General features: G+C 43.2%; 1 protein-coding gene across 4 annotated transcripts in view; it reads left to right on the plus strand.

Annotated features, from left to right (window-relative positions):
* The window catches only part of ATF7IP (activating transcription factor 7 interacting protein), a 503125-nt gene extending 489163 nt beyond the window's left edge, over positions 1–13962 (plus strand). For all 4 annotated transcript variants that reach the window (XM_030207216.1, XM_030207225.1, XM_030207208.1 and 1 more), the window contains one exon: positions 9033–13962. In XM_030207216.1, the coding sequence (XP_030063076.1) occupies positions 9033–9446 (414 nt within the window). In that variant the 3' untranslated portion in view covers positions 9447–13962. The remainder of the gene's footprint in view (positions 1–9032) is intronic.
* The last annotated feature ends 3470 nt before the right edge of the window (positions 13963–17432 follow it).

Below are 17432 nucleotides of genomic sequence, written 5' to 3' on the forward strand. Positions count from 1 at the left end.
ACATTATATCTCAGCCTTCCCCCCCCCCCCCCTACCCAGTTCATTCCCTCTCTCTTACCCCTGTCTTCCCATTTCACACCCTCACTCATTCTCCCAACCCATCAACACACCTTCACTCTTACCAATTATGTCAGATCCTCACTATCCCCTCAAAAGTATATCTTCCAGCCATAGCCCCCCCCCCCCCAAAGCACACGTCAACTCAATCCCTAATTCCCAGTCATCATCATCTCTGATTCCCTAGCCCTGAGTCCCATCTTCTGCTCTTTCGAGGGTTTCCAGTCCATTTGACACTTCTTCTCCCTCTGTGTCCTGTCTTCTCTATCACCTGCCCTCTGTGCCCCTGCCCCTTCTACTTCCCAGCTCTTTCCCCTCATCCAAGGGCAAGCATCTCTCTTGACTTTTTCCATCTTTGGGACCAGCGATTTTCCCACTCTTCCCTCTGCTCACCTGCCTCCCACCCCACCCCAGCATCTGTTTCTCTCTCTCTCCCCCTTCCCTCCATTACTCTAGCCTCTCTCCCACTCTCTTTCTCACTGCTTTGTCCAATCTCTCTCTTATCTCCACATCACCTCCCCCTCCCCAACATCTGTCTCCCTCCCTGCCTCATGGTCAGGCATCTTTTTTTCCTTGCCCATCCTGTACTACTCTGCTTAGCTGATGGACAACATTTTTCTCCTCTGTCCCCCCTAAGTTCAGGCATCTTCCACCCTCGCAGCCCCCCAAGAACCGGCATCTTCCGCCTTCACCAATGCCCCCCCAGAACCGGCATCTTTCACCACCACCCCAAATTAGCATCTTCCACCCATGCCTCTCCTCCAAGAAATGGCATCTTCCACACACACACACCCCCCCCTCCCCGAGGTCCAGCAACTATTTTTATACCTTTCCTCCTCTCCCTGACGCTCTTCCAACCTTCTCATTCAGTATCAGTAGTCCAGGCAAGCTGCTCCCTGAAGCTTTTATCTGCAGCTCCTGCCTTAATAGGCAGAAGGGACACACATTTGCGTTAGAGGAGGTGGGAGCTGCAGAAAGAAAGCTTCTAGGATTGGCCTGCCTTGATCGCTGTCATTGCTGATAATGAATGAGAAGGTTGGAAGAGCGTTGAAGGAGGAGGAAAGGAATAAAAAGTTGGTGGACCTCGATGGAGGGGTGGTGCGGATGTAAGATGCTGTTTCGGGTGGAAGCTTGTGGCATGGATGGAAGATGCTGCATATCTCAGTAGAGGGGATTTTCATGGGATCTCCACAGCACCCTAGAAAAACAGTGTGCTAGGGGTTGTAGAAATGATTGCAACCGTTTGAGAACCCTTTGAAATACTTGAAACAAGAGTGGAAATGAAAGTGCATTGAGCCTCAGTTAGAAGCTTCGAGGTTTAGTTGTTTGTACTGGTACACAACTCCAAGGACATAATGAGGTGAAGCTGTCCCATGTTCAAAGCAGCCACAGCTGATTTCTCACCTAACTTCCCATATTAAGATGGAGTTACCTTAGATCCCACTCTAGAAAGAGTTTGTACACAGATAGAAGACTGCCTTGAAGCCAGCATTGTTTTTACAAAGGAGCCAAGTGAGTGAGGAAATTGATAGAACTGTAAGTAGCTTTCTTACTCTCCTCTGAGGTAAGATATTCTGGGTAGGGTAATGTCATTGAGCATTTAGATTGACCTTCCCAGGGTTTGGCCTGGAAGTCAAATATGTTTGCAAGCCTCAGTATAAGCCAGTCAAACTATAGACCAGTTGCTTCCATCTCCCCTCTTGTAAAAGAGATAGAAGGTGTTGTTCCTACACAATTTTCGGGTTATTTAGAACATTGTGATACCCTACACTCGCTACCGGGTCAAAATAGCCCTGACAAAAAAGCCCCATCAAGCCTCAAAATAAAATAGCCATGACAAAAAAAGCATCCAACAAAATAGACCCCGACAAAAAAGCCTGCCCATAAAACAGCCTGCCCACAATTTCACTCCTGACAAAAGGCCCGACAGGGGTAGAACAAACTCTGAAGAAAACTTACTGTTCCTATGTTCGATGAATACTGATCCCTGGCCGACTCCGGAAGCATAAGCATCACTGAGGGGGAGTGGGAGCAAATGTCCCAGCCCAACACGACCTTCCTCTCTTCTCAGTTATTTGGGGCTGGCGGCAGCATGAAAATCAAACTGGGAGCTTCCCTTCCTTGCTTGCCTGACTATCTGAACCTGCTGTCTTCCCAATTTGGTGGTTGTCAATAAAGAAAAACTGTGCACGGGGCCATAGTGTTCTGCACACTGCTGAGAGCGATGCTGTTCATGCCCAAACATGAAGTTGTATCATAGGGGGCAGGAACTCTGCAGAGCTGTCAGCGGCATGCAGAGCTCTATGGCCCCTTGCAGGGTTTCTCTTTATTTGACAACCACTGAATCAGTGAGACAGCAGGTTCAGGCAGACTGGCAAGCGGTAGAGGACACTCAAAGTTAGTTTTTCTTGGCTGGTGTTGGGAGGAAAAGGAGAGAGAGAGGGTAATGTTGAAGGCAGGAAATGGGGAGGAAAGAAAGAGAGAGGAGTGGGGGAGAGACAGAGGGGCAAAGCTTGATAGTGGGGGGAGGGGAGTAGGGAGAGAACTGGGCAATACTGAATGGTTGGGGAAGAGAGGCTTGAGGGGAGAAGGTAGAAAGAGAGAGGGACAATGCTGGATAGTGTGGGACGAGACAGGCATCATTGGTGGAGAGAGAGACATCTGAAGGAATTGCTGCATGTGAACAGATTGGATGGGAAGGAGGGAGGGCCGCATATGAAGGGATGGGAAGAGGAGAGAAAGATTTACTCCTACTAGAGCTGTGCGCCAAAAAAATTCAAAATTCTGCGCAAAAAAAAAATTTGAAACTCTGCAAGTTTCTGTAAACAATATTTTTGTACCCACAGCCATCCACCTTTGTTCACAGCCCTCCCTGTACAGATACCATCCATATTTATTTTTTCCAGCCCTTCCCCCCCCCCCACACACACTTTACCCATCTTACAGACCCCCTCCCTATACAGATGCCATCCATATTTATTTTTTCCAGCCCTTGTTTTTTAAAAATGTTTGAGCTAAAACACGGTAAAATAATGTTAGTCAAATGATACAATTAACATTGTGTCAGAATTTCACAGTCACTGTGAATGCTCAAATTGTCCACGGACCTCGCTTTGGGAAGTTCTTAACAGCTTTGTTGATCAGTCCTTATGGCAGGCTGCCCAGATCATCTGCCGTGCTTCCTTGTGTTAGACAATTGCGGCTTTGGGTGCATCCTGTGTTAGGGACAACCCAAGGAAGTTTCTCAGCATTCATTCAAATATACAGATCTCCTGCATTGCTCCCTAGACAAAAGTCTAAGTCACGGTGACATCATTAACAGATAGATTTTAAGCTCTTTTGAGCAGGGACTGTCTTCTTCATGTTCAATTGTAAAGTGCTGCGTACGACTGGTAGCACTATAGAAGTGATTTATAGTAGTAGTAGTAGTAGTAAGCTGGTACTCCCCCCCCCCCCCCCTTTTTTTTTTTTTTTTTTTTTCAAATAATGGTAGTTTTATAGTACAAACATTTTTGAATGTGTGAAAATCGCTAGATAGTCATGCTAAAAGGTCTATAATTTTGCTGTGTTTAAAGATAATCTAATTCCACTTGGTACGTAAATGTAGATAGTAACAACAAATAAAACTGTAAAATTTCATTTTGAAATTCCAAGCAGTTACTGAGAACAACAAAAAACAAAAACACTAGGGGGATACCTTTTTTTTTTTTTTTGCCTCACTCTGTATTTAGGATTATTTTTTGGCCTTTTGTCTCAATATGCCTGGCATCCTACAGCTAAGGCCCTGAACAAATTCCTTGTCGAAGAAAAGTTCAGGATGATTTCCTTGGGCACCCTATGTTCCATGATTTGGGAAAGAGATTGTCTGTGCTCTCTGGACTTAAAGGAAGCCTATACACACATTTTGATACTTCCCAGTCAAAGGAAGTATCTCAGATTCCAAATAGGGAAACACCACTACCAGTACCACGTTCTGCCTTTTGGCCGCGCGTCAGCTCCCAGGGTATTCACTAAGTGTCTAGCAGTAGTTATACACCATTTTTGCACTGACTGAGAGTATATGTGTTTCCTTATTTGGACAATTGGCTGGTTAAGAGCACATCGCAGGAGGGAGCAACAGAGTCAGTGTGCCTAATTATTCAGGTGTTGGAGCTACTGAGGTTTGTGATAAACTACCCCAAGTCCCAACTTCTCCCAGTTCAGTGATTAGCGAACATAGGAGCTCTGCTCGATACATTGCAGGATCAAGCTGTTCTTCCCCAAGCGAGAGCAGAGGCCTTGATAATACTCGCCTTGCAGCTCCAAAGCAGCAAGCAGGTCACAGCTTGGCAAATGTTGAGATTAATGGGTCACATGGCCTCAACAGTACATATGTCACTCCTATGACATGTCTGTATTTGAGAGAGGCTCATCGGACCCTAGCTTCTTACCGTGTTTCCCCGAAAATAGGACATCCCCCGAAAATAAGACCTAGTAGAGGTTTTGCTGCATATTGGTAAATTAAGGCCTCCCCCGAAAGTAAGACCTAGCAAAGTTTTTCTTTTGAAGCAGGGCCGCCGAGAGCCGGATAAGACCGCCGCCCCCACCCAAGGTCGCCCCCCCCCCCCCCATTCGCCCTCCGTCGCTCCCGGAACTAACCTGAAGCGCCTCCTTTCACCTTCGCAGCAAGCAGCAGCAGGGCAGACCTCTCTTTCCTTCCGTGCCCCGCCCTCGCAGATGTTACGTCAGGCGAGGGCGGGACACGGTAGGAAGGAGTGGCCTGCCCTGCTGCTGCAAGTGTGAAGGTGAAAGGAGGCGTTTAAGGTTAGTTCCGGCCGGGAGCGACGGAGGGCGGGTGGGGGGGGGGGCCCGGCGACCTCGGGTGGGGGAGCGACCCCGATGTTTCCCCCGGAAAATAAGACCTAGCGCGTCTTCGGGAGCAAAAATTAATATAAGACAGTGTCTTATTTTCGGGGAAACACGGTAGTTGTCTCAGGTGACTGGAATCTAGCGGATGTTATCCAGATTCCTTCATTGTTGACTCATGCGCATCTCTGGTGGACATTTCAGCCAAATTTGACTGTGGGACTACCATTCTAAATTCCACCTCCTCAGAAGGTGTTAATAACGGATGTATCCAACTTGGAATGGGAGCTGATCTGGATGGGCCCACATCCGGGGTACTTGGTCTGCTCCGGAAACAACTTACTATATCAACTTCCTCGAGCTCAGGGCCATCTGGAACACTGTAAAGGCTTTCAGAGCTCTGCTACAAAACCAAATTATTCTCATTCATATAGACAACCAGGTTGCAGTTTTCTGTGTGAACAAGCAGGGGTGTACAGGATCCTATCCTTTGTATCAGGAGGCAGCGGGCCTTTCTTCATGGAATGGTCCACCAAACCACATACCTAGCAGGAAAGGACAACTGCCTGGCAGACAAAGTGAGTTGGTTTTTGCGACCACACGAATGGTTTCAACATGTGCATAGCTTGAAGATCTTTCAAGAGTGGGCCCCCCTCCCCCGTTTATTTATTTGTTTTACCCATCCCAGAGGTGTGCTCCACACACTCCCAGTGGTTAGGGAGAAACAGAGTAGAAGCCACGCAGATAATATGAGAAAATACTGTGCTTTATTAACTTATCAAGTTAGAAAAACAGACAGGCAATATCAGAACTGTCTAAGGCTTTTCTCATAGGAGAGTACTCGGCTGCACACAGATACAGTCTCAGAGTAATTTCTCTGCAGATATAGAATATACATTCATTTATATATGAAACACTTAACTTTATGTCTATGGGGTGCATATAATTAGACCTACCTCTTTTATGTTCCGCTTTTCTACAAAAGCTAATCAAGATTATTTAGGGTGGTCCACAGACACATAAGACCAATAAGTTTGTTTATGAACTTGCTCCACGGTCCATTTCATCAGCCCTTTTATCTTATGTCTGCAGGTCCAGCTAATTTGCAGAAAGCTCCTATACACATTCTGTCCAACGCCCCTGGCTGAAACACTTCCTCTTTTTGCAAGCTGCTTATTTCTGGGTCAGACAAAGGACATGATTTTAAGAGCAGGCAAACCGTTCTAGGCCTCTGAACCTTGGTTCAGATCAGACCCAGACAGGTTCACTATTATCACCCCGTGGATCTTTTTGCCACTCATCTCAACAACAAGGTCCCTCAGTTCTGTTCCAGGCTTAGATCACATGGCAGACTAGTGTTGGATGCTTTTCTCCTCCTTTGGGGGAAAGGTCTGTATGCGTATTCTCCAGTACCTCTCATAGACAAGATTTTGCTGAAACGCAATCAAGACCAGAGAACTATGATCGTAATTGCCCCTAATTAGCCAAGGCAGATCTGATTTCCTCTTCTGGAGTTGTCCTCTGAAGATCCGTAGAGATTGGAATCATGCAGACCAACCTCCAATCCCTAGCGCTCACAGCTTGGATGTTGAGAAGGTAGAATTCAAATTCTTAGATTTACTGAAGGGTTTCTCTTGCATCTCGCTGGCTTCCAGGAGAGACTCCACTAAGAAATGTTGCTTGTTTAAATGGAGGAGGTTTGCTGTCTGGTGTGAGGGCAAGGCCTTGGATCCTCTCACTTGTCCTACACAAAAACTGCTTGAATACCTCCAGCATCTCTCTGTAAGGGTTCATCTCAGTGCAATTAGTGCTGCTTATCTCCATGTAGGAGGTAAGCCCATCTCTATACAGCCTCTACTTGTTCGCTTCCTGAGAGATTATTTGTTGAGAAAGCCTCCCATCAAACTTCCTACTGCGTCGTGAGATCTCAACGTTGTCCTTACCTAGTCGATGAAAGCTCCTCTTGAGACACTTGATTTCTGTCATGTGAAGTATTTGACCTGGAAAGTTGTGTTTTTCGTGGTGGTCACTTCAGCTCACAGAGTCAGTGAGCTTCATACCCTAGTAGTTGACCCACCTTACACCAAGTTTCAGTACAACAGAGTAGTTCTCCGCATTCACCCTAAGTTCCTTCCTAAGGTAGTGTCTGAGTTCCATCTTAATCAGCCAGTCGTTCGGTCAACATTTTTCTCAAAACCACATGCCCATCCTGGTGAAAGTGTACTGCATACCTAACATTGCAAACAGGCCTGGAACAGACTAAAGCCCATACAGTCCACCCAGATTTTTATTTATTTTGACCCAAACTGGATAGGAGTAGCCATCGGCAAGTGCACGATTTCTAATTGGCTAGCAGATTGCATTTCCTTCACTTACGCCCAGGCTGGGCTGACTCTAGAGGGTCATGTCAAGTCTCATAAGGTCAGAGCCATGGCGATGTCGGTAGCCCACTTGAGATCAGCCTCCATGGAGGAGATTAGCAAAACTTGCGGCATGGTCTTCTGTCCACACATTCACATCTCAGTACTGCCTTGAGCAGGATACTGGATGTTACAGCCGGTTTGGTCAGACAGTTCTGATGAATTTGATGAGTGTCTAGAATCCAACTCCACCCTCCTAGGCCAATTTTCTTGAGTTTCAGGCTGCACCTTCACAACTAGTATGTAAATAATTTCAGGTTAATTGTCTTCCAGGCCTTGACATTTGAAGTCCCTATTGTCCTAGCATTGTTTTTTTTTTCAGTGAGCCTAGTAGCTAGGGATTCCCAGATGTGAGAATACGGAAGGCCTGCTAGACCTCAGAGAAAGCAAAGTTGTTCACCTATAGCAGGTATTCTCCTAGGACAGCAAGCCAAGTATTGTGACATACCCTCCCACTTCCCCTTGGAGTTTTATTCTTTAGCTATTTTATATGACTGAGGGACCCGGACGGGAAGGCACCAGTGCATGTGCAGTGGGACACTGCTAAAAATTTCTACTATTATCTCGCTAGCCAGCGTCCACACCGGGCTTCGTCAGCTGACATCACCCAGATGTGAGAATACTTGCAGGCCCTTTTACAAAGGCATGCTGAAAAATGGCCTGCGGTAGTGTAGATTTGTGTTCTAGGCTTGCAAAATCATTTTTCAGCGCACCTGTAAAAAAAAATGCCTTTTTAAAAATTTTGCCAAAAATGGACTTGTGGTAATGGTCTTTTTGTATAAAAAGCTGATTACCGCCCGCACACCAGAAAGTAAAAATATTTTCTAGCATGCGTAGTGGACGTGTGTCAAAAATGAAATTACCGCAAGGGCCACGAGTAGCCAGGTGGTAACTCAAAATTGGCAAGCATAGGCGCTTACACAGCTTAATAAAAGGGCTCCTTGGCCTGCTGTCCTCAGAGAACACCTACTACAGGTGAGTAATTTTGCTTTTTTGCCAAGGGAAAAGTGTGGACACAAATCTTTAAAAACAAAAAAACAGCTACATGCCAGGCAAGGAAAAAAAAAAAAGCACTTCCTTCCTCATTAGTGTTGTCAGCTTAGTTGGAACTGGGTTCCGATGGGGTAGAGTACATTGAACCTTCATTCGCAGTTACCCAGGATTTTCCCCCTGTTTTTATATTCCTCTTATTCCTCTTATACACAGACCAACCATCATAGTAGGTACAACTCTCTTTTCTTCACAAACTATGATGTTCTTTCTGAACCTTTCTTAGCATGGGGAGCAGAGGACATAACCTGGACTTGGTTCCTTATCAAGTTGACTTTGCGTGCATTTTTGTTTTGTTTTTTGTTTTGTTTTTTTCTACTGTTGAGATTTTTGTCTGCTGCCATTTATGTGTGCATCTTTAACCACTAAATGAATATACAATTTTCATTACAATTATATTGTGTTGTAAGAGTGAGAGCAACAATAAGCTGATGCAAAACAGTTAAAGATGGAGGTAGTCACAGTTGGGTTTGAAATATGGGCCCTATTAAACTGTTATGCACCAGTCTTCTGAAAGCAATAACTGATGAAAGGTTTCAACCACTGAATCGATGGCCACTTCAAATACCCATTTAAAGGGTAAGCTTGTTTTATTCTTTTCTTTTTTCAAGAACTACAATTTCATTAATAAAACCTTTTCTCTTTTTTTTTTATTAATAGGAACCCGTCCGTCCTTTGCATCCAGCACCACTTCCAGAGGCACCACAGCCCCAGCGACTTCCTTCTGAAGCTGCTGGTACCTCCTTGCCTCAGAAACCACATTTAAAACTGGCCCGGGTGCAAAGTCAGAATGGCATTGTACTTTCTTGGAGTGTCCTAGAGGTGGACAGGAGCTGTGCTGCTGTTGACAGCTACCATCTGTATGCTTACCATGAAGATCCTGCAGCCACCACACCCTCCCAATGGAAGAAAATTGGTGAAGTGAAGGCTCTGCCACTGCCTATGGCATGTACCCTCACTCAGTTTGTGTCTGGCAGCAAGTACTACTTTGCTGTACGAGCAAAGGATATTTATGGGCGTTTTGGATCTTTTTGTGACCCTCAGTCAACGGATGTAATATCCCAGAGCAGTTAAAGAAAAATTAAAATAAAGACCTGAAAATCTGGTGATATTAAACTGTCCTATATGAGGGTTAGTTCTTTTTTTTTTTCTAAACTATGTGCATGAAATTCTCAGTAAATTACCCCCAGATTTCACAGGAGTATGTGTATACACTACATCTCTTTATAACCAAAAGCAAAATTATTAACTAGAAAACATTTTCTTGGACAGTTAAGTCTTGAGTTATCTTGATTTTGTTTTTAATTATTCCATCTTCATTCCTTGCTGCCCCACCCCTGCCAGCTATTCCTGTTTCATGCAAGTTCAAGGGGCCATGCTATGGACCAGTGCCTGAACACTGAGTTTCTGTATTGATGGGGGCAGGATCATACTATTGGATTGAGGCTTGAACTGTGTCAGCTAAAACCCCAAGGTATCACGATTGCTGAAGGAAAAAGCCCATTCCCTTCTGCATACTTCTGAAAAGAAGGTTGCACAATAGAGGTGCCCAGCAAAGAAGACTGGAACTTGGTATTATCATTGACGTCTATACTTAAGCTACTGGATGTTTTGTTGCATAGACTGTACTCTTTGGAGTTACACAGAAGATAACAATGACGAATCTGTTAAGAATGGAGTTAGGCGCTATAAAATGTACCACACCATTAAGAACCAGGTTGACAAGACTGTGTTTGGTTCTTATTTTAAAAAGTCAGAAACTGTTTCTTATGAAGCAGGATTTGTGGCTTTTTTTCCTAGGTCAAAGATTTTGTTTCCTGTTTCTTCTTGTAATGTGGTGTTTTTTGTTTTTTTTGGTTTGGTTTTTTTGGGGAGGGGGGGATCTAAATAATAACTTCAAAAATAAATGTGACCAGAACATATTATTGCTTAGTTTCCCAACTATGCTTATATACATTAATAAGTTCTGCTATTTTGCCTGCTACAACATACGCTTACAATAGCCTGGCAACACATTGAGCTGCACTCTTACATCCAATCTATCTGCCGTATCTTTTTGTTTAATTTCATCCCATGGTTGGATATATGTTTAGAGAGGATAATCTAGTAAACATATAATACGTACATATAAAACAATGTATATAATGTGGCACTTTTGAATTTAATTTGGATGTTTGGCAATATTTAACCCATACTTGCAGTAAAATGAATGAGTGAGAGCTACTTTGAAAGAATAAGATTCTCCTTATAGTTATGTATAGACTGTTCCCATGGCACAGACTATACTTACTGCACTGCAGCCACACATGTATTAATCCTTCACCTTTATTTGATATTTGCATACTCTGATTTAAAATCTTCTGTAATGTTTTCTAATGTAATCATTTCAGAAATTGAACCCAAATTATATTAATTCCTTAATAAAAGCAGTGTCCTCCTTTGCCTTTATGTTTTCTGATGTGGTGTGAAAAAATATCCCCATTCCAACATCATACTGGTACCATCTTCTATTAAAAAGGCTTTGATGTACTTTCTGCTTTTACTTGATTCCCAATTCTTACCTTTTCCATTTTCCCATTCTTAGATCAAATTTCTCCCTTACTGGAGCTCAGTTGGTATTTTAAATATAGTATGTATGTAAAGTAAAATAGGAAACTTATCATTTTGGACATAGTTTGAGACTTGCATTATGTATTATGACAGAATGTGCATAGTTTCAAAGCTCCAATAAGACAAACGAATGTAATTTTGTATATGTCATATTCTGCCTCTGAACAGCTCACAGTACAGATGGCACTTCGAGTCTAAATTATTTTTTTAACTTGATATAAGGGGCCAGATATACTAAACATTTTACCTGTAAACACAAAATGGAGACAACCCTTTTTAATATATTTTTTCTATAATTGAATATCCTCTCTATGAATGAGTAGAGTTATTTTAGAACTTTGACTCCTGTGAATGAAGGTTTCCATCATATTTTTCAACTGAGAGAGAAAGATTTTCTGCTTCTTGACCAAAGCTGCGTGTATTGCTTTTCCTTGCCCCTTTAACCTGGTGGCAGTGATGAATAACACCACTTTACACTGTAATTGTCACTACAGTTTCTGCTGGCTTGTAGCTGTAAAAATAGCAGATCTTTGAAGTCCTACTCTCTGGCATACAATGTGCTTATATAACCATGTTAGGGTCCTTTAAACTTAGCTGTGGGTAGACGTCTAAATAGTATAATAAAATGTAGCTATGATGGAAATAAAAGGTGAAGAGAAATAGTAGGTTTTAAACTTAGCTACTGCACATTATTTATTTTCCATATCATGTGCATGTCTCTTCTAATTCACTACCAGTCAGTTTACATGAGGCAGATGAAAAAAATGCCATTCCTCCCCCTCTAGTTAAAAAAAAAAAAAAAGTTGTGAGCTATAGGGCAGTCATTCAGAGCTCATAAAATAAAGCCTGTACCATACTGGTTCTTTTTCCCTCTGTGTATGCTTATGTATATATATGTATATATAATTTACTCCATGTGAATATGTGTTTGTGTAGCTATATATCTATAGATATATAGATAGAGAGCGAACATGAGCATCACAGGCAGTGCTCCTGGCATTGTATAATATGTTTTTATTTAACACAAGTGGCTATTCTTTCTCAGTACTTGAAATAAAAATGGATGGTTACCAACAGTGATTTTTCCTTTGAACATGTGCACCGAAAAACATTTACACATGCGCCTGCGTGCGTGCACACACACAGTTTTACATCTGCATATTATAACTTTAAGATCCCATCTCTTAGGGAGCTCTACATTTCAGATATGTTTGATATTTTTATTTCTTTTCCCAAATTTCTTACAGAAATGGTGCTATTTATTCTCAAGGTATTGGCGCTGTCCTTTGCATATTGCAGTGGCAGCTAGGTTTTTTTGTTGTTGTTCTTTTAATCTCACAAGTGTGTAAAAAAAATAATTTTTGTTAAAAAGCAGAAAGGCTGCAGCTCTTTGTACAGCTGGAAAGGAACCAGTAACTTAATCAGTTCTGGACTCATTAAAACTGAGGCCACTTCTTTACATGCAGTTACAGGATGACTGCTTTTGTCAGTGATTGAAAGAAGTTCCCACTCCCACAAGCATAAATGTACATATTTGATCACTCATTCACTTTTTTCTTGACGAATGATGTCTATTCCTTAAGAACTTATGGAATAAATTTAACTTAACTGTGATGAAAAGCAACCTGACCTCTAGCCACTACATCCTGATATTAGAGCGTAATGGGTATCTGCTAATGTTGTGCTTAGCAGATTTGTAATCAAAGCAAAACTTTAAAACTTTTCTCTATTAAGTGGTTTCATTCAACCATCAGGTAATTTTTATATTTGTATGACTTCCAGGTCATATCTCTCAATTTACTGTCTGAACTTTGTTCCATTTTTATTGTGTGTGTGAACAAAGACAGATTTCTACCAGACACAACTAGATTACAGTAGAATAGTATAGATATCATTCAGTAGTCATAGAAAAGCCACAAATAAACAGATACGTATATTCAAAAGCAAGATGATTAGAGGAAGATGCTTGACTTTTCTACTTTTTACCATATAGCATAAACAAGTGAGTGACCTTGTTTGCTGGTAACAGTCTTGCACATAAGAAGCATTAAGATGTTGAGGTTTGAACACAGTATGAATCTGTCAAATTTAATTGCTCATCTACTGAAGTTCACTTGTTGCAGTATTGATTTTCCAGTGACCACAAAACTGAAACTTATTTCTGTTGAATGGTAAGACCATTTGCTGTTTGGTTATGTTGTTTTATCATTTTTCCAAACAAAATAAACTTTGCCCCATTTTTTAGATAGGACGTAAAAAATATATTCAAAACTTTTTTTTAAATAAATTGTAACTGTTGTAATTATTCTTGGTGTTTCCTTTTGCAACCAGAAATATCTATTTAAATTGTAAAGTGATTGAACTTTTGTTAAATGTGGGTATGTTAGAAAAGCATTGTCACACCTGGGCTTTTCTTGAGAGAACATCAGAATGAATTGAGTGAATGAACTGTAATTATTCTTGTTTCTCCAGCAAATCCATTTAATATTTTATTTTAAAATCAATATCACTTAAGAATTTTAATTTTTTTTTACTGCAAAAAACCCCCCAAACTTACTTCTGTATTGTATATATTAAAGTATTGTCATGCTTTTAACAAGGTTAAGAAACAAAATGGAAGAAAACCTTTAGTAAATAAGCCCTTTATAAGCTAATGAGACTGGATATCGTTACACCTGCCCCAGTGTCACAGGCACACTCCCTCTATCTTTTTCATTCTCAGTCTAGTAAATTATTAGCCATAAAATGGAGGAAAAATCCTTGTAGGATACTTACAATAAAACTGATTTTGAAGCTGTATTTGTACATAAAAATAATGTAGGTTATGCCTCATGTTTGATTCAGACTGGTTGAGTGCAAACTTTCCCCAATTTTTGTATGTATTGTAGACTGGTGTTTGTTCAAGTGTACCTACCTGTTAGTGGGATTTTGTCTGGCAAGCCTGAAATTTATACTTTGAAATAAACTACTGGATTTTTAATGTTCTGAGTCCACTGTCCTTTCAACCTAATGTAGTTCATATCTCACAAGAAATATTTTTAAAGCATTGTTCCTCATTGCTGTGGCATGATCATCAAAGTAATATTGAACAGATTGCATTTCATCCAGATTGAAAAGGAGCAGGTCCTTATTCCTAAAAAGTTGAATGAATTTTTTAACACTTTCCTTGATCACTAGGCTTTGAGGTGCTGATGCAGAAAGCTGTGGTGTGGTATAAAAGGGGTAAAGGGTAATGGATTTGATATACCACCTTTCTGTGGTACAATCAAAGCAGTTTACATCTATCACATTCAAGTACTTCGTCCCTAATGGGCTTATAAGCAGTGAGCATGTAAATTACTGCTACGTTAAAATCACAACAGTAGTCTACAACTCATTGCAAAATGTTACCCTTTCAGTCAGTGCCTGAATAGCGATTGGCTCAGGAACTGAACAAAAAGTGAAACGTGAAAACAAAAACTAGGTATGCGTACTGCCAAGTGAAATGTGCAACCTCGGGATCCGTGAAGCTTTTAAAGCTTGCATGGGAGAGTTAAGAAAAATGTCTAAGGACAAGATCTCCATTAAGGGCATTCACAAAGCTATAATGACCGGCATGTGCTGCCCACTATTAAAAGGGATCCTATAGTTAACCTGTAGTGCAGATATTTTGAGAGAACCACTTTTTCACATAGTACACCAGGTTTAATTTTATACAATCTCAAATGTATAAAGCAGAGAAGTTGCCCTCCTCCAGCTGTATTAAATATCAGGGGACAGAGAACACCATTTATCATTCTTTGTGGAGCTGCCCTCAGGTTCAGCACTTTTGGAGGGAGTTGGTCAGATATATGCAGTGCTTTTTTTTTGTAGCAAAAAAGGTACTGGTACTCATGGGTGGAGTCACCATCTATGGCTCTGCCTATATGGTAGCCACACCTCTTATAGCAGCTGTGGCGCGTATAAGCAGTATCATGGAAAATACTATACCAGTATAGGAGAAAAAAATAATGTGATATTTTTTCATTATAATTTCTATAAGCTGTTACAGCTCTAGTGTACCCAGTGCAAAATAAGACAGCAGATATACATTCTCAAATTGGACATAAGTACATAATGCCATACTGGGAAAAGACCAAAGGTCCATCAAGCCCAGCATCCTGTTCCTGACAGCGGTCAATCCAGGTCAAGGGCACCTGGCAAGCTACCCAAACGTACAAACATTTTATGCATGTTATTCCAGAAATTGTGGATTTTTCCCAAGTCCATTTAATAGCGGTCTATGGACTTGTCCTTTAGGAAATGGTCCAACCCCTTTTTAAACTCTGCCAAGCTAACTGCCTTCGCTATGTTCTCCAGCAACGAATTCCAGAGTTCAGTTATACTTTGGGTGAAGAAAAATTTTCTCCTATTTGTTTTAAATTTACTACACTGTAGTTTCATCGCATGCCCCCTAGTCCTAATATTTTTGGAAAGCGTGAACAGATGCTTCACATCCACCTGTTCTACTCCACTCCAATCTTTTCCGGAGATGGGAAGGCGGTAGAACGAGAGGACATGAAATGAGATTGAAGGGGGGCAGACTCAAAAAAGATGTCAGGAAGTATTTTTTCACGGAGAGGGTGGTGGATGCTTGGAATGCCCTTCCGCGGGAGGTGGTGGAGATGAAAACGGTAACGGAATTCAAACATGCGTGGGATATGCATAAAGGAATCCTGTGCAGCAGGAATGGATCCTCAGAAGCTTAGCTGAAATTGGGTGGCGGAGCAGGTGGGGGGAAGAGGGGTTGGTGGTTGGAAGGCTAGGATAGGGGAGGGCAGACTTATAAGGTCTGTACCAGAGCCGGTGATGGGAGACGGGACTGATGGTTGGGAGGCGGGAAATACTGCTGGGCAGACTTATACGGTCTGTGCCCTGAAAAAGACAGGTACAAATTCAAGATATGAGTTTATCTTGGGCAGACTAGATAGACCATGCAGGTCTTTTTCTGCCGTCATCTACTATGTTACTATGTATGTTACTCATTATTTTATATACCTCTATTCTCCGAGGACAAGCAGGCTGCTTGTTCTCACTGATGGGTGACGTCCACGGCAGCCCCTCCAATCGGAAAACTTTACTAGCAAAGGCCTTTGCTAGTCCTCACGCGCCGATGCGCACCACGCATGCGCGGCCGTCTTCCCGCCCGAACCGGCTCATGTTCGTCAGTCTTCTTTTGTCCGCGCTCGGGACGATCGTGTTTGCGCTGTTTCGCGCACCTCAAGTTGACCCTCGCGCGTCTTTGAGTTTTTGCTTAAAAAAAAAAGAACTTAGAAGAAGACCTTTACGGTCTTTTCCCCTTTTTCCCGTGTTTCCAGTTTTTGCCCCGCTAAGTTTCCTTTCGTTTTCGGGATAGGCCCTTTTGAGGCCTCGGTTCGGGTTTTTTCTCTCCCTAGTTTTGGTGCCTTTACCGCCATTACGAGTTTTGATTTCGCCGGCGTGATTTTTCCGCCCATGTCATCGAAGTCTTCCAGCGGCTTCAAGAAGTGCACCCAGTGCGCCCGGGTAATCTCACTCACTGATAGGCACGCGTCGTGTCTTCAGTGTCTGGGGGCTGGGCACCGCCCGCAGGCCTGTAGTCTTTGCGCCCTTTTACAGAAAAGGACTCAGCGAGATTGGCCCAGTGGAACGTGTTGTTCTCGGTTTCTTCGTCGGCAACAGCACCGGGGGCATCGAGTGCATCGACATCGACAGCTTCAAGACCTTCGACCTCGGCATCGACTGCATCGAGGCATCGACCCTCTGCATCGTCGGTACTGAGACATCGAAAGGCGGCGTCGGTGGTACCGGGACCTCCACTAGTGCTGATGTCGTCGGACGGTGGTGCTTCGACTGGAGTGCAGGTGAGGGCTGCTGGTCCATTCCCCTGCTGGTGGCGGTGAGCCTTCGGGTGGGTCTCCCCCTACCCTGAGGGCTCCTACGGTACAGCCCCCCCGAGACCGACCTTCTTCGGCCTCGGCCCCGAGGAAGCGACGGTTGGATTCTACGTCCTCGTCGGTACCGGGAAGTTCCGGTGACATGCTTCGTTTGAAAAAGTCAAAGAAGCGTCAACACCGGTCTCCTTCCCGCATCGGTACCGAGAGCTCTGGGTCGCCGAGGGAGTCGGCATCCAGTAGGCATCGGCACCGAGAGGACCGCTCACCCTCTGTTCAGGAGGTGTCGATGCGCTCCGCCTTGGACAGCCCGGAACAGCCTCCACGCCCGGAACAGACTCTGACTTCGACGCCTGCATCGGCTTCCGTGTCTTTCTCCACAACCGCTCTGCACAAGAGTCTCCGGGCCGTTCTCCCAGAGATCCTGGGAGAGCTGTTGCGCCCTTCCCCTCCGGTACCGGGGGTGCTTGCGCCACCGGTACCGTCGAGTGAGGCGCCGGCTGGCCCCTTGCCCGGGGTGAGGTCTCCGACATCGGTGCCGCTTTCGGTACCGACTTCG

The sequence above is a fragment of the Microcaecilia unicolor genome, chromosome 1 (assembly GCF_901765095.1).
Source record: "Microcaecilia unicolor chromosome 1, aMicUni1.1, whole genome shotgun sequence".
NCBI lineage: Eukaryota > Metazoa > Chordata > Amphibia > Gymnophiona > Siphonopidae > Microcaecilia > Microcaecilia unicolor.